The sequence below is a fragment of the Cydia fagiglandana genome, chromosome 12 (genome assembly GCF_963556715.1).
Source record: "Cydia fagiglandana chromosome 12, ilCydFagi1.1, whole genome shotgun sequence".
NCBI lineage: Eukaryota > Metazoa > Arthropoda > Insecta > Lepidoptera > Tortricidae > Cydia > Cydia fagiglandana.
In genome coordinates, this window is record NC_085943.1 from 10,387,811 (window position 1) to 10,405,718 (window position 17,908).

Below are 17,908 nucleotides of genomic sequence, written 5' to 3' on the forward strand. Positions count from 1 at the left end.
TCTTTCTAAGGACGAGGCTGAATGGTATACGAGCATATATATTTAATCGTCGCAGCTTTGGGTTCTTTGCTTCGTATTTGCTTGATAAAACACATAGTTATTTAGCCAGTAAATGAAGTGTCATAATAATCCTGTAAAGTGTAATATGAGCAACATACTTGCCCGTCTCCACCCTATGTAAATTTTACACCCAAGAGCACTTGACCATATCGTGTCGCGGCAAACAGGAGAAAATAATTGCGTCATTACAGAAATTACACTCTCGACTCGACTGTGCGCCCTTCAAACTAACTTGGTTACACAACTTCTGCCACGGGAAAATGAACTTTAACTGTGTTGTATAAGGACAAGTATGGAACCGGGGTGGTATGGTGACAAATTGTTGCAGTATTCCGAAGCCTGTGCCAATATACGTGCACGCTGACCAGTGTTACTTTGACTTTGATACGTCTAGCTCAAACAACATAGAGCATTTTCCTGTTCTTAAGAACAGGAAAATGCTATATTGGAATCTAGTTCCTTCTATAGCCTCCTAAGACCTCGAGTCATTTTTGCAGTTTTGAATTTGGAACCTTCTTTTAATCTATTATAGTTCAAAATTCGATTTTAATTTGTTCCTTTTAAAGGAACTCAGGACTTGGGAGGATAGACTTTATAATTTACTAATTGGTAGTTTTGTTAGTGAGAAAGCAATGAAACAAAAGAAATGCTACTTTACTGGGTTTACAAAAGGTTCTACTAATGAGGTAGATTGCAAAAAAGTTTGTTGAAACATTGTAATGTACATTGGACCTTAAGCGAGTTGAAAGCGAGGGGAGCGCGCAATGAGTTTTACACGAGCGCGCAACGATCTCGCCGCGAGCGCGCAACGATTACGCTGCGTACTGTCATATTGGAATGGGAGCGAAGTCATTGCGTGCTCGCTGCGATACCTATCGTTGCGCGCTCGCGGCCAACTCGCTGCGCGCACGCCTCGCTTTCAACTCGCTCGCAAATCACCAGTGTGGCCCCGCTCTTTAAGGCGAGGTACTGAAAACCGTTGAGTGCATTTCGCGTGCTTGTATTTAGATGTTAAACGCAAGTGTGAACCGGCCAGTGCTCTCTAAGCGATCGTAATATGACCCCGTAGCGAACCGTTGTAACTTTTCATTAAAACCTATGGCTGCGTGAACTGAAAAATGCGAAACATAAAAACGCTTACCAGGCTCGTTGAAAGGACTTTTGTTCGCTTTTCAAGGACTAATTCTTTATTAATAACATAAAAGGGAACTTGAAGTAAGTTGTGCGGTAATGGGTATTATGAAGTTTTTTATCGTTTCAACTTTTTGGAAGATATATTTTAACGGTAGGTTACTTGAATATGCCTGCTTCGAAGTTACGAATGTTACGAAAATTCGAAGTTTCGAAGTTAAGAATAGAATAGAATAGAATTGATTTAGTCGTAAACACAAACAATCGGTACAATACATTATATACAAGAAAACACAAAATAAGATTAAAGTGCCACGAAATGGCCCCATCTCAGCATGTTGCTGGTGGCTTCCAGCGCTGATCTTCCGATGAGACCATCAAGTGAGAAGAATCACGGGAGGTAACATACAAGAAGAAAAAAAAAAGACATAGAAATAACATACAGTAAACAAATAGTTGAGCGCTGGTGGCCTAGCGGTAAGAGCGTGCGACTTGCAATCCGGAGGTCGCGGGTTCAAACCCCGGCTCGTACCAATGAGTTTTTCGGAACTTATGTACGAAATATCATTTGATATTTACTAGTCGCTTTTCGGTGAAGGAAAACATCGTGAGGAAACCTGCATACATCTGCGAAGAAATTCAAAGGTGTATGTGAAGTCCCCAATCCGCATTGGGCTAGCGTGGGGACTATAGCCCAAGTCCTCTCGCGCTCGAGAGGAGGCCTGTGCCCAGCAGTGGGACGTATAAAGGCTGAGATGATGATGATGAAACAAATAGTTAAATAAGAAAAAAGTTACACAGCAAGAAGTTACAACATAACGATCACATTGGTTGTGATTTGAGCGCTTGCTTTGCTTTAAAGGCGCTTGGGTTATATTTTCTATGCGCATTTGAGTAATAGGTAAGTTTTGTCAAAAATTTCATTTTCTCTATTGTAGCTCATTTGTTTAGAGCCGATCCGATAAATTCATGGGTAGAAAATAAAAAATCAAAAATATTATTTCTTTAATTAATTTTATACATACTTAGTTTAGTTGTAGTATTTTCGTTTCAGAATACGTCACCGTCGTAACGTAGCTTTAATTGAAACTCGCTAAATAAGGAAACGTAATTTACATTCGTCGGAATTTGTTAGGACTGACGTAAATACCATTTCAAATAGAACTTGCTCGAGAACTGGGTGAACAACGTGACTGATTTGTTAGTGGGTAAATAAATAGACATTAGGAAGGTACCTACCTATAGTTTATAATTAAGTAATTGACAACAAACTATAACTTCGAAACGTAAAGTCGGGGTCACAAATATCTTTACAAGCGAACGTTTCCAAAATAATTTATACGTCTCTAAGTCACTGACAATTAGGACGACCTTAATTACAAGAGTAAATATATTTTTGGAACTTTGGCTTGTAAAGATGTATGGGAATTCGACAGATAACATGTTATGTTTCAGCAAGCTTATTATGGATCGCTTTATCCACATTTATCCACGTGATAAAACAACTGTCACTTTTTATTACTGCAGGATAGAAAGAGACGGACACCGTTTTATCACGCTGTCACGTAGACAAATAGACCATCATATCCGTACAGGTTGAAAGTAAGAACGTCTGCAATTCGCTCGCCGCTCGCTCGTTCGATAAAGTTAACCTGCCAATCAACATCAAGCGACGATAATGATCGGGTAAATAGAATTAGCCGAATAAAGCGGAACCAGACGACTGCGAGTAGGGTTACCAGATACAAATCCGGGATTTCCTGACAAAATTCCTGATATGCGAATATTTTTTCTGACGCTCATATCAGCGATGGGACGGGGGGTTCCGGCTAGCCGTAAGCGATATCTATGTATGCTTGATACATTGTTTATATTAATTTAATTTGGTTTGGATTTATGTCAGTTGAATAATGTACCGTTTTAGGTATATAATAGAAAACTGGTACTTCACTAATATTCCGGCCGCAGTTCTGACAAAAAATTCTTGACATGTCACGAAAATTCCTGTCGTCTGGTAACCCTAACTGCGAGCGACTGTCAATGCCCGTGTGACTAAATACATTACTGGGTCAACAAAAGCTCATTGTCATAGCGAAAGTTGCCTGTAAGCAGTAGTTGCACTTGTTTGTAGAGAGACACAAATTAAAAACTATATGATTTAGACATTTTCATCAATTTCCAGTGAAAACAACAAGATACAACGATAAGGATAATCCAGCAATAAGGACTTTAATAAGGTGACGTATGTCCTGGTCACAATTTTCTTTCCACAAGAGTTGACTTTCAATGCAAAATTTACAATGAAATTAATGAACCGTACAAATATTTATAAAAGGTGTAATTATTAATAATTCTAATCTTAAAATTTTTAAGTAACTCGTATCAAAGTTCCTCGTAAAATGATTAACCCCTATACAGGGTGTTTTTTGAATAACTAGCCATATTGTGAGAGGTGATTAGGTAGGCCATACTGAACAACACAGAATAATTTTTGGATGTTTGATATGCTTTCTATGGAAAGGACAAATTTTTTTGGGATTTCGGGGGTTGGTCCCATAGAAAAAGTTGTTCAGTATGACCTACCTAAGCACCTCGCACAATACGGCTGGTTGTCCAAAAAACGCCCTGTATAGTAGGATATACATGTATATCCTGGCATCATATAGGTATTTACAGTTTAGGGGCACCAAAGCAATAAAACGCGCAACATTTCAAACGAAAAACAAAACAGCAAACGCAGCTTGTTAGTAAAACAAAGAGCGGTAGGGCGCGGTCGCACGAGGCCACATCCTATGTGCCCACAAATCGTTTAGTATTTCGTCTGTGACCCCGTATTTGAGCCCTGGATGACAGCTATTTGTAATCGGGGGACAGATTTAAATCTGCTGCAAGTCGCTAAGCTTTGTACTGTGTACGATCGCGGCAATACGTAAGTAGTATATACGTAGTACTGTGATATAATATTCTCTGTGCTAGTTGAGTACAAATCGCTGTCACACTAGTCGCTGACGATGACAGTTTTCAGTTTGTTGGTGCTGCACTGAATGGGTTTTATTCAAATTTGCGGACAATAGACGGAATGATTATTTATTTGGGAAATTCAATTAATGTTGAGTGACGTTAGGATTGCAACGATTGTTTGTATAAAACATAATTATGTTGTAGGTTACAATGATTCTATAACGACTCATAAATAATATATTGCCGTTAATAAGCTTCATGACGTTTCCAATTATCATTTTACCTGACAAACATTGAGGACGTATCGATTTTAATCATCTGAGTTGCATTCTACACAATTTGGTAATTTAGAAACAGATATGCGGCGCCATTCGGGAAATGGATTAGATATTCACTAGATATGAAATAGTAACGATATGTGACGTTCCAAGAAAAAAGGTACCCTATGACGGTCGGCGCTTAAACGCTATTATTAAAGCCGCTCCAATATTATTGCGGCCATAAGGTACCTTTTGCCGTGGAGCGTCACATATCGTTACTATTTCATATCTAGTGAATGTCTAATCCATTTCCCGAATCGCGCCGATGATTGATGTTATTTCTGTGCCTCCAGTGTAAAAGGGTTAAACTCGAGTTTGTCCAAATTACAAATTTTGCCAGTACAAGGTTTATTACATGAAACTACATCTTTTGTGCTGACACCCACGGCCCTACGACTTCTAATTGCTGAGATATCGATTGTGCAAAAGGGTTTAAGTTTGCCAAAAATCTTAACCATTATGTTCAAAACGATTTATTTTTATATAATCTCGTTTAAAAAATTGGTACTTAAGAATCGTGTTACGAACGATAGTTAAAGTAAAGTTTAATCTTAATGAATAAACTACATTTCAAGAAACATTCGGTGTAAAGAAATCAAAATTCACTTAGATCTATTTCAACTACCGAGTCTAGTTCGTGAATGACGGTAAAACTTAAGTTTTTTTATTATTCACAAACATTTTTTAAGACGTCATGATGTGTAAAGGGGTATAAATAATTTACTTTGACCGTTTTTCACCATCTAGTTTCGCTAAATTGAGTTAATGATTATGGTTAATATTCACTTAGATTCCTTTCCATATAATTTTTTTTTGTTGGTCAATGTTGCGCAAAACGGTGGAAGTCAAATATCAAAAAGAAAGTCCTTTAGAAGAAAATACATCTAAAAGGCTGATTATGAAATAATTGTGCAACAAAAACAAAAAATAAAAAAACAAAGATGGGGAAGTAAGACAAACAAGTACTCAACTGCCCTGTTGTCAGTACAACACTACTACAGTACAACATTACTCTGTTCAGTAACCATTCACAATTTCAACAGAGTAATTAAATATATTAAGTCACTCTTTAATTACATTAATATTATTCTCTTTGGTTTGTTTTTTGTACCATCAATCTAAAAAAAATGCAATATTTAGTTCCCAGAATGGTTTCTTTACACAACACAAAAGGTCAAAAAGATTTTAGCAACACTAGAAAAAGTGCAGTTTAACCTTTTCACACATTCATTATTTTTGTGAAAAGGGATATAAGTTGTTTTTGAAAGCCAATATTTCCGTTACTTTCACATAAGTCAGGTTAATTTAAATGACAAGTTATAATTCATGACTTAAACTATCTAAACTAAAAACAAAAACCTATTTTTTTTAGAAACAATGCAGAGAAAACACGGTTTGAAACGTTTTTCGGCCATACTGAAAAATTACATTTTTTGAGTTTAACCCTTTTACACTGGAGGCACAGATTTATAATGTTTATGTTTATGCTCTTGGCTATTGTAATTATTATAAACAAACCTCGCGTTCGTCCATTATCTTGTCATCCTCAGGGTCCTAGGACGCGCTGCTTGATATTACATATTTTTAATTAAACAAAGGGCAGGTATAAATAACACAGGGCAGGGATCTGCGTTACTTTGCTTTAAATGTGTGACAGTTCTCTACAAAACTATATGTTATTGTCTGTTCCCTTAGTGACGCCCGATGCACCAGTCCTGTTTGCCTGTTGACTGTTTTGCGGTCATCATCGGGGCTCCAGGACGCGCTGAAGATGTCTCTATAGACATATATATACATATGTATATGTACACATGTTACATATGTCGTCTCACCTTAGTGACTCCCTCGAGCAACGCTCGGTGCACCAGTTCTCCGTGTCCATCGACGGTCTTCCCATGATCGTCAGGGCCCGTGTGTAGATGGCGACGTGGGTTGACGCTAAGCGATATGTTGTCTCACCTTAGTGACTCCCTCGAGGAACGCCCGATGCGCCAGTTCTCCAGGCCCGTCGACGGTCTTCCCGTCGTCATCAGGGCCCCATGACGCACTGTAGATGTCCACGTGCTGCGGGTTGAGGCTGAGCGAGCGCGCTTCTACCGCATCCGTCACGTCACCGTCTAGCATCCGCACACCTGTAAAAAGAGTTATATGTATAAAGCTCCATTGAGACCATTCAAGAACTTGCATGCAATATTCGGTACAGAGTAAAGGAACGACAATGTATACCTACAGTCGTGATTTAATGCCGAACGCGTTAAAGCGGACTAGTTGCTACGATAGCACGTGCTACGATAAATGCGAGAAATTCGTAGCATGCCGCAACTTGTAGCACTTCGTAGCACATTTGTATATTTACGAAAGGTAGGCTCGTTATTGAACCTTAACGCTCTTCAAATAGACTCGAAACAGTTTTGCTACACTGTACGTAGTAAAATCTTAAGAAGTCAGTAGTTTTAAACTTAAACTGTTCTAGTTTCGAACTTGAAACATAAATCTAGCACCAACTTTTGGGGACAAATACCGCTTCTAATTCGGCGATATCCAGTATGTGACAAAATTGCAACGCCTTCAAACTAGTAATTGAATTGAAAATTTTAGCCATTCGCAAGGACGGCATTAGGTTTCGGTCGGGACGGCGGGAAAGTTTGCCGCAGGGGTGGCATTCCAGTCGTTTAGCTAACACAACCGAGTCAATGACTACGGTGATCCAGTGGAAGTATTATATTGCTCTTTATTAATACATTTTCGTAACAATTAATTCCAATAAACCGTAAGTAAATAAGTAGCTTCCCACCCATTCTGGAATGAGTAGTTTCTGTGTCAATTTTTGGTAAAAGATTGAAAAGATTGAAGAGAAAAGATCACCAGATTTTCCCCGGTCCCTCTTACTCTAGAGACTGTGAGCAACGGAAGAATTTAACTTAATCGCGAAATATAGGAAAGTGCCACCGACATCCAAGTGCAGAAAAAATATCAAATCTTTCATTTCTTATCAAGCACAAATTTTTTTTGGCAAGCATATTATACTATTTTTTATTAAAGAAGAAATGGAAAAAAATCACCAATAGGGTTCTCAAGGTCGCGTCTCGCGCTCGCGCAACCAATAGCAACGCTCGTTCCATCTGGCAACTTGGTGCAGTCGCCTGGCTCGAATGCAACTCCCAATTTATGCTTCGTATGGTTTTATTAACTTTACTTGTAGGTGTATTGTTCTATTAACTTGCTTATGTGAGATAACTTACTTTAACAATGTGTTATGTCTTCGAATGAGGGTGTCCGCGATCGAGTTTTTCACTAGATGACAGCACCGTGGTGGCGAGAGGTCTAGCTGTCATAATCCACCAATCATGTTTAACCATTTTTTTTTATTGGTGGATTTTGACAGCAGCTGTCAAAAAGAGCTCTCGTCACGGTGCTGCCATCTAGTGAAAATCTCGATCGCGGAAACCTTAATTTGTTTTAATACGACTTTGACGATTGTCTTGGACTCTTGGTGAATGGCACGCATTTCACGCATGACTTTCACTTACTTTCCCTTCAAGGTCGTGTCAAAATAAGATCAATGCCATGTTGTAAAATCTGAATGAATCAGGCTCCGTAGCCCAATTAGGATTGTTAATTTTTTTTCAAATGTTCTATTTCGAAAACCATTTCGAGATATAAATTGATTTGCGTTTAAAATGTTTTTTAGTTTGGAAACTAATAAAATATTCTGAAACTCTATATTGCTCACGTAATTTTATTTAAAATATCTCTTTCATCTCTCGGTATTTAGGTATTTGACGCGTTCGAAGGTATTTTCATAAAACTGTTTAATCTACGCTGTTATTATGTTTATAATTAAATAAAAAAGAGCAAAAAAGTATTTTTACGGAGCTGCAGTTTTCGGTTTCCTATCCGAAGAATAACAAACATAAACCTATACCACAGAATAAATAATAGTAACTACTAGGTACAGAAGACTCACTCTCTAACAAAACGCGTCTGTTACTATCAGCACAGATATGGCCGCTAGGTGGCGACAGTGCCACGCGCGGCTTATGGCTAGCCACCAAAATTGGTGTGGAACGGATGTACCTACAGCTACCTGTAGCAAAGCGACGATATCGCGGGATGAGCCACGCCTGCTATTACTAACTGATTTAATTCATTACTACATATATCTTATTTATAAAACAAAGGATCGCCGCGGCACGGCAGTCTGTTTATGTGTTTGTATGTTCGCAATAAACTCAAAAACTACTGAACGGATTTCCATGCGATTTTTACCTATCAATACAGTGATTCTTGAGGAAGGTTTAAGTGCATAATTTGTTTCGATTTACCCATGTAATGCCGGGGCGGGTCGCTAGTTTTAATTAAAATTCATATATTTTGGGTTTGTACTATTCACCAAAGTCGTTTATGAAACATTCATTTTTTGTTACTTTGTTTTTTTTTTTCAAAACTTTAATTTCATAATTTCAAAACTCATCATTTGAAGCGTTAACTGTCAAATATTTTTTCCAAACAATATTTAGCGACCTATTTCCTAAAATGTACATTTATTTACGTGAATTGCCTTCCGTCCCAATAGCAATGGCCTCACTTGAGCGCTCTCTATCAATCATTCCCTACATAAGTAAAATCTACACGTACTTCAAACGTGCGCTCCGCGAACTGAGCGCCTTAGAGCATTTAGTAATGGGGGACGCCTTGGCTGTCATTTTCTATGTTCAATTCAATTATTCAATTAATTTATTTATAAAATAATAATTTTACACGTCACATCATAAAAATATAACACAATTATTAAAGCTAAATTATACAAAATAGTCTGCCGATTTTTGCGGGGGAGGGCCGGGACGGGACGTCAAATGTATTGCTATTTCTACATGATTTATAGGTACGTACGTAACGTACAAATAGCCATGTCAGTCCATACAAAAGTTTGCACAATAAGGTATTTTCCTACTAGTCAGTACAGTTACTTTTTTAGAACTGTCAAAAAGATTTGCTAATAGGTATGGAATTTATATGAAACATTACTTCGTGACGTCACGGTCAACTCATGCACTTTTTATATTTCTATCCGATTTATTAAATAGAACTTGTGTTTAAAAATAACTCTTTCTGTTTTTCTAATAATTATCTGCGGTGCTTTATTTCATGCATGATCTAATAATTTATTTTAAATACAGTATAATACCCTATTGTGCAAGGTTTTCGGCAGAGGGGTTAAGCTCTTAAAGGCGACTCCGGTTATTAAATGATCTAAGCTGAGCGCTCTACTTATCTACCTAGTAGCTAAAGCTACTTTTCTTCTTTACTATATCTTTAAGAACCAGTCTATTTCTTTAGCGGATTTATTTTGTGGTTCCGGATTGAATGTAATTTGGAATGGGCGTTGTCGAGCTTCAAGATACAGGCGAATGGGACGAATGATGAATGAATGAAATTACACAACAAGAAGAAAATGTGGGGAAGAATTTAAAAGAATGACACTTTAATTTTTACTCATGATGGGGGGTGCGTATCGATGGCTATAAACATATTTATTATAATATCAGTTGCAATAACTCTTATTTTGTATAATTATTAAATAATATAACAACACTTAATATATTTTATAGTATGTATTGTATAACCCCCTTATTCATAAACGTTTACTAAAGTTAGCAAGCCGATAATAATCGTTTGTCCCTTTCCATCATACCAATACGTCGGAAAGGGACAAACGATTATTATCGGCTTGTCAACTTTAGTAAACGTTTATGAATAAGGGGGTTCATATGCAGTAGTTTATATATTTTTTATTTATTTATGTAGTTTATATGTATAGTTTGCTTTTTTTTTATTCACTGAATAAGTATATTTCTCTCTCTGCACCAATTGTAGATGTCTGTTTGGCCCTATGGTTGACTGGTAGAGAATGCCATTTGGCATTAAGTCCGCCATTTGTACATTTTTGTTTATACTTTGTGCAATAAAGTTTAAATAAATAAATAAATATTTTCATATGATATAAATTATCATTTTATATAAAGATTAATTGATCTAATAACATTTAGCATAACATTCTTCAAGTATAATGCATATTTTCTATACTGAATTTATGATATAAAGTTATTTCATCTAAAGTAGCATTGTTGATATAATGTATTAGATATATAATTCCACATTTACTATTACACACTACAAAAAACGACTATTTCTACATATAACGAACTGCTTTTTATAACTAGGTAGGTAAGGTTAAGAACTTGGACCCCTACACAAAACCAACCGCTACCATAATACTAGGTTAGGTTAGGTTAAGAACTGCGACCCCTACACTAAACGAACCGCTACCAGAAAAGTAGGTTAGGTTAGTTTAGAATTGCGTCCGTTACACAAAACAAACCACTGGCTAGTCTGAGTTAAACATTTACATATGTCGTCATAAAAATACCTTTACTATAATATTATACCGAATAATGCTTATATGATAACACTTGTATAATAAATGAGCATTATATCACATGATCGTTATAATAAATGAGTGTTATATCAAAAGATAATTATACAAAATGATATGAAACATTTTAATAATATACCAAATGTATATTATACAAAATGAGTTATTATATTTTCTGAAATTATATTAAATGTTGTTATATCTACAGAAAATATATTAATTATTTTTATATCGATCATTACACACCCCATGATGGATAGTCGTGTGCGTAAAAACGGGGTAATATGTGACGTTCCACGGAAAAGGTACCGCCGCAATTATATTGGAGCAGCGTTAATAATAGCGTAAACGCCAACCGCTATAAGGTACCTTTACCCGTGGGACGTCACATATATAGGGACCGTTCGCGTTGGAGGAACTGCCATCTTGTGGTCTGAATCGGAAACTTATGTGCACATGTACATTGCCAAAACAAGTGCTATCATCTACCGTTCTTGTAGGTAGGTTTCCTTGTGCTTAGTAGGTTCTGCCATCTTGTGGGCTATATCGGAAGCATAGACGTCACATTTACGCCTCGCGCCAAAAATCTGACAGCTCCTATGCTGCCCCCTATAGTTCATGCTCGCTCCCTATACCACAGAATAAATAATAGTACTAAGTACAGAAGACTCACTCTCTAACAAAACGCGTCTGTTACTATCAGCACAGATATGGCCGCTAGGTGGCGACAGCGCCACGCGCGGCTCATGGCAAACCCCAAAATTGGGGCCGAACGGATGTACTTTTAGCTACCTGTAGCAAAGCGACAAAATCGCGGAGTGAGACACGCGTGCCTATACTTAGATTAAGCCTAAATATTTACCTGCTCACATTACATTACGTAACTGTTAGGGTTTTGGAAATAAAGTTATCGTAATGTAGTAATAATTAATGTTAATTTAGTGCACAGACAAAACATCCTCCAGACTTAGCATAGTCGCGCTACCCCCCCTGCCACGCATACGGTAATTTTACTCCATGTTCGAGTCCAAAGTGTCTTTGTGTGACGTCCGTGTCTTTGAACGGACCAATCACGGCACGGGACTTCGCTCACCTCGTCCCGCGCACCCCCGCATTTGTGGCATCCGCGCACCCCCGCGTATAATTGCTCTAAACTCGGTCTAGAGGATTCCTAGTCTATGATTTAGTGGAACACGAAAACATAAATTGGTATTGAATTTGGTGGTTATATAAGGCAAGGACCCAATAGACGCCTACATTCAAGACATATTAAGTAGGTAGGCTAAGTAAAATTATGAAAACCAACCCAACATCAAAGTATCAACTAGTTACTCTGAATAGCAATCAAAATGTGTTAATTTGTATGGAAATGCCCATTAAAAGAGATACACCGCTCTCGAGTTTACGCGTTATTTATGCAAGCTCAATTTTGTGGGTTAATATTGTTGCCTTTGATAAAGTAAATTTACGAGCTTTCTCCGATAAAATGACAAGCGATTGATTTATTTCCGGTTAAAAATATTTAATTTAGTATCGAAATTTAATAAATACCGGGCATCATTTATGTAAATGCCCATTAAAACGGTGGTGGCCGAGTGGATATGACGCCCGACTTTCAATCCGGAGGTCGCGGGTTCAAATCCTGGCTCGTACCAATGAGTTTTTCGGAACTTATGTACGAAATATGATTTGATATTTACCACTAGCTTTTCGGTGAAGGAAAACATCGTGAGGAAACCTGCATACATCTGCGAAGAAATTCAAAGGTGTATGTGAAGTCCCCAATCCGCATTGGGCTAGCGTGGGGACTATAGCCCAAGCCCTCTCGCGCATGAGAGGAGGCCTGTGCTCAGCAGTGGGACGTATATAGGCTGAAATGATGATGATGATGATGATTTATGTAAAAGTGATATACTTATCCGGTTTTACCACGCATAATTATGCTAGAGCCAGTTTCAATTTTTGTTTACAAGATCTTTTATTTTATGTTTACTTTTCTAAACCATGATTGTACATTCTTAGTTTAATTTTTGGATATTTTTCAATTAAATAAATTTTATCTTTGTCTTATAAGGTATTCGCACGTTACACCAACCGCATAGAGCGAGTCCTTGCCACTTTAACAGAAACACTGTCAAATGCAATAACGTCGACAAACCACTTTGCAATGTTTACAAATTGACAGTTAACAGTGAGAATGATGGTACCGTAATCGTCAGCTCACATTCATCCAACGCTAGCACCCTCGCCCGCGTACCGCGTGCCGTGGCGGTTGGTCTCATTACGTACTGCGGTCAGGCGTGGCTCACTCCGCGATTTCGTCGCTTTGCTACAGGTAGCTAAAAGTACTACATCCGTTCGACCCCAATTTTGGGGTTTGCCATAAGCCGTGCGTGGCGCTGTCGGCATCTAGCGGCCATATCTGTGCTGATCGTGACAGACGCGTTTTGTTAGAGAGTGAGTCTTCTGTACCTAGTACTATTATTTATTCTGTGCTGCAGTTGCGGGTGGTAGTTAAGTGTGAACACACATACATGTGTGTGCTCACGTGGCAGCGTACTGTCGACGTCGAGCTGCGGACAGCTGGACTGAGTGGAGGGACGCGGAGCGCGAGGCACAGGAAAGGAGCGGATGGCGACGTCTCACGTAGGTCTCCGTACCAATGGGGTACCACAGGACGACAACACACACACACATACATACCTCCAACGCTAGCGCCAAACGCGACGCCAACCGCGCAGAGCGAGTTGTTGGCGGTGGCGGCCACCTCGCCCGCGCACCGCGTCCCGTGGCGGTTTGAGTCGATCATGTCATATCGCGGCTGCGGGTCCGGGTCATGTGAGTTCACGTCGTATGATGCCATTCGGTCCTGGGGACAAAATATTTAGTGAAATATTGGAAATCAAAACTTCCTCCTAAAAAGGTCCTTGATCCTTGAAAAGTTAAAGATACAACCTCTGAATTAAACAAACCTCTTTAAGAGCTTTATCTTTATTGACGTGAATGTAAAAACGGCCTGCATACGATTAAATTTTCACCTCAAATGAAAACAACGCATTAAGTACTATTTTATATTTAATATTAATACAGTCGAAAACAATATAAAACGGTTACTGTGGATGAATATTATCGACAAAGTATCCTGTTGTCAATTAATGCTCTCGTGTTTATGTTTTTTTTGTTTTGATACGTGTCGGCGCCAATGTTTTACTATGTCTAGACTGCTGAATGCCGAGCGGAATGAGAATCGTATAATCCGCACTCGTACCCGTATTTGTTTGTCAATTAGGATTTTCTGACGCGGACTTTCTTCACTAATAAAACGTGAGGTCTTTTCCTCCGAGGACCTCCGATAACTAAATTCTGGTAATTCCATAATTAAAACCCTAATAACGTTACGGATTATTAAAGGATTATCTAAACAGGATCTCAGAAAGTTGACATTTAATCGCAAAGGGAAGTTTTGGCCGAAGGGTGTCAAGTTCCGGCACTTCCGCGGTCGGATCCCTGACAGCGCGTTAGTACATTTGAAAACCTCTCAGTAAATATATTTGACGCTACGAATTGATACTTTTGACGTAAAATAAAATATTTGGGAAACCGAACTTTGCTCGGAAAATATGTACTAACACAAAAATGCGTGTTTTCCCAGAGATAAGACTTAGCTAGATCGATTTTTCGCCCCTGAAAACCCCCATATAGCAATTTTCACCGAAATCCTTAAGGGCCACTTGCACCATTCCACTAACCCGGGGTTAACCGGTTAAAGCTGGAGTTACCATGGTTACCAGTACAATTTGACACTGGGCTAAGGGTTTAACCGTTTAACCCTGGGTTAGTGGGATGGTGCAAGTGGCCCTAAGAGCCGTCTCCGAGATCCCCGAAATATATATGTAATTAATTAAATATTTATATATATTATACAAGAATTGCTCGTTTAAAGGTGAGAATAAGATTGATAAGTTGACAGATCTTTAAAAATAGAAAAAAAATATGGTACACAATCGATAACGTGTCCTTTTACTTTTATTAAAAAAGACTACCGATATTAATGCTGTCCTTTTTTAAACGGTTTTATTTAGCTTGACTCCGTATCTTTCTCCTATATACATATATTATGTGCTTCAAATCTTGCAATCGATTTTTCGACCACTTCTACTTAACCGATTTCGATCACATTTTTTTCACATACGGTTCCAATGGATGGTTTTCCATCCTCCTAGTTTGAACTAACACGGGGACCAAAAAGACAAATCTCGGCCTGCACTTAAATCCCGCACTTTCAACGCAAAGCTGTTTCAGGCCACAATTCCTATCGCTACCTGATTGCAGAGATGTATATAACTCCGTATAAGATAAATAAAGTCTAAGAAAAATACGTGCCTCGGACATCAAGAAAAAGTACATACATACTAGTGTCCGACCGAAACATGTTTTTTTGCCGAAACCGAAACCGAAACCGAATGTTCGGCTTTGGCTCTAGTTTCGGCCGAAACCGAAACCGAAACCGAAACTTTTGTAGACTTGTTAAAATCGCTGCAAAAATGTCAAAACCCCTTTTATACACATATTATGGGGCTGTCAACACCCAATATCCTTGAAATTGGTGTTACTTAAGCAGTTTTTTAAGAAAATTACTAGAGTTAGACCAAGATATTTCTGCAACGATTTTGATAACACACGCAGTGCAAGTGTTATTTTAAACGTCAAAACTTCTATGAAATTATGACGTATAAATAACATTTGCACTAGTTGCACTGCGTATGCTATTAAAATCATTGCAGAATTTTCTTGGTCTAACTCTATTCATTCACCAGTCAAGTTAACATGTAGATACAGGGCCTACCAAAACCGCGAGCGCGAAATTTTTTGTTGACAATATTGCAAGGCCGGGTACCAATCTTCACCTGGGCCTAAAAGTCCGAAGTGCCCCAGTGAGGCGAACTTTCATGCGAAGTCAAAGCCGTGCTTCAGGCTTCAGGATAAGTAGTTGAGCACAGACTCCAACCAATGTCCATTGTGTTAAAAAGCGAGACCACACGCCGAGCATGGCGCAGGGAGGCCAAAGGCTAAGCTGATGTAGGGGACATGTGGAACACTAACTAATAGTAAATTGAGGTAAAATCACTCATTCACTCCGAAACAATTAGACAGTGTGTGCGTTATAGTTATTGACAGCCTCTTAAGACTGCGTCGACCGTCCAGTGGCGCCCTCATTAGTGGAATTGTGTTTTATAATAAACCAATTAATTTCTGTACCTATACATGAATCAGTATAATATTTAGAGGTATTAATATTGTTGTCCTACTTATTCCCCAACTTTTGGTCTTATTCCGAAGTACCATTTCGTAAGTTTCGGCCCAGCCGAAAGGTTCGGCCGTTTTTTGGCCGAAACCGAAACTACAGCCGAAACATAATTTTTTGGCCGAAACTGGCCGAAACCGAAACCGAAACCGAACCTTCGGTCGGACACTAATACATACATACATACGTATAATCACGCCTATTTCCCGGAGGGGTAGGCAGAGACCACGGATTTCCACTTGCTACGATCCTGACATACCTCTTTCGCTTCCTTCACATTCATAACATTCCTCATACACGCTCGCCGGTTTAGGGTGCTCTTGACCTGGCAAGAAAAAGTCATTCTCGAATAGATGGCGCACACACCTTTGGCCTATTCACGGCTAGATGGCGTTGACGACACCGTTTGATATTTAACACATATGTTAAAATTGTTAAACATCAAACAGTGCGTGAAAGAACATGGGTCAGTATGGAACAATAAAAATTAAAAATCATTTATCCGTAAACATAAATATTTTGATTAATTTATAAATTTTCAATTTTATTTTGAGTTTTAATCGTGTGTCGATAGATGGCAGTAAATGTACCGTGACTACAAAATTTACTTTGGCAATAGTCCCCTATACTACCTATTCTCTTTGCTGATTGCAAGCAAGTTTTCCAGTCAAAACCATTCTAAAAGAAATACCTAGAGATCCGACTACGGAGCTTGTAACGTTTCTGATAACAAACTAAGCTTGTTCCGGATATTTTCACTGTTCAGAAAATCCAATTTTGCTACGCGTATCTCAGTTACCGAAATCAGCACAGTAGGTATTATAATGGAATATATTTATTTACATAAAAAATATATACAGTGGTACTACTAAATTAAATTAATAACTAGCTAGAGATGGAATACATTATAGCTCCTCTACACGATGGGCCAACGCCGGCCACTCCAAGGGACGCATTTATGCGTTAGAGGGATATTGCTATCTCTATGGCTGCGTCCCTTGGAGTGGCCGGCGCTGGCCCATCGTGTAGAGGAGCCATTACATAATGTATTCCTAGATCTCTAGGTCTTTTTTTGAAAATGGGTTTGACTCGAAAACTTGCTTGCATTCGGGAAGCGATAGGAATTGTGGCCTTATTATTCCACAAAACAAAATAAATCTCTTTTAGTTATTCTTGCTTCGCGGTTTTGTTGACAAAAAACTAATAAAAAGCTTGCATCTGAAACGCTATAATTTGGCCAACGAATGGGAATAGCACGCCCAACACACCGCTATCCAAATATCACGTTTTTCCGAAGGGATTAAAAGCGAACGAGATGAATTGTGCAATTTGAATCTCGCTTTGTCTGCAAATGTCGGTTAAAACCATGTGTCCCACTTTCGTTTGTCGTACAATGGTGCTTAAAATGTAGACCAAACGCTGTGTCGCCAGAAAATACCAGGGTGCCTAGACAAGGTGCCAATCGTTTACGCTACGATAACGAAACGCTTCCATATATTTTATAGTGCGACAGTGACAGCTACGTTTCGTTGCGGAGCGTAAACGATTGGCATGTTGGCTACGCACCCAGGTACTTTAAAAACTCATAAATAATTTTGCCTCACTGCGTACATCGCATACTGAGCAAAAGGTAATTTTGTTCACTTTTTTCGAGTAACAAAATATGCAAGTCGGAACAGCTCCGGTAAAAATATT

The 17,908-nt window shown here is 38.5% G+C and overlaps 1 protein-coding gene across 2 annotated transcripts in view; it reads right to left on the minus strand.

Moving 5' to 3' along the window:
• The window catches only part of LOC134669553 (furin-like protease 1), a 352,565-nt gene that overhangs the window by 43,566 nt on the left and 291,091 nt on the right, over nt 1-17,908 (minus strand). For both annotated transcript variants that reach the window (XM_063527160.1, XM_063527159.1), the window contains exons 6-7: nt 13,612-13,777; nt 6,432-6,604 (exon numbers count right to left, since the gene is read on the minus strand). In XM_063527160.1, the coding sequence (XP_063383230.1) occupies nt 6,432-6,604; nt 13,612-13,777 (339 nt within the window). The remainder of the gene's footprint in view (nt 1-6,431; nt 6,605-13,611; nt 13,778-17,908) is intronic.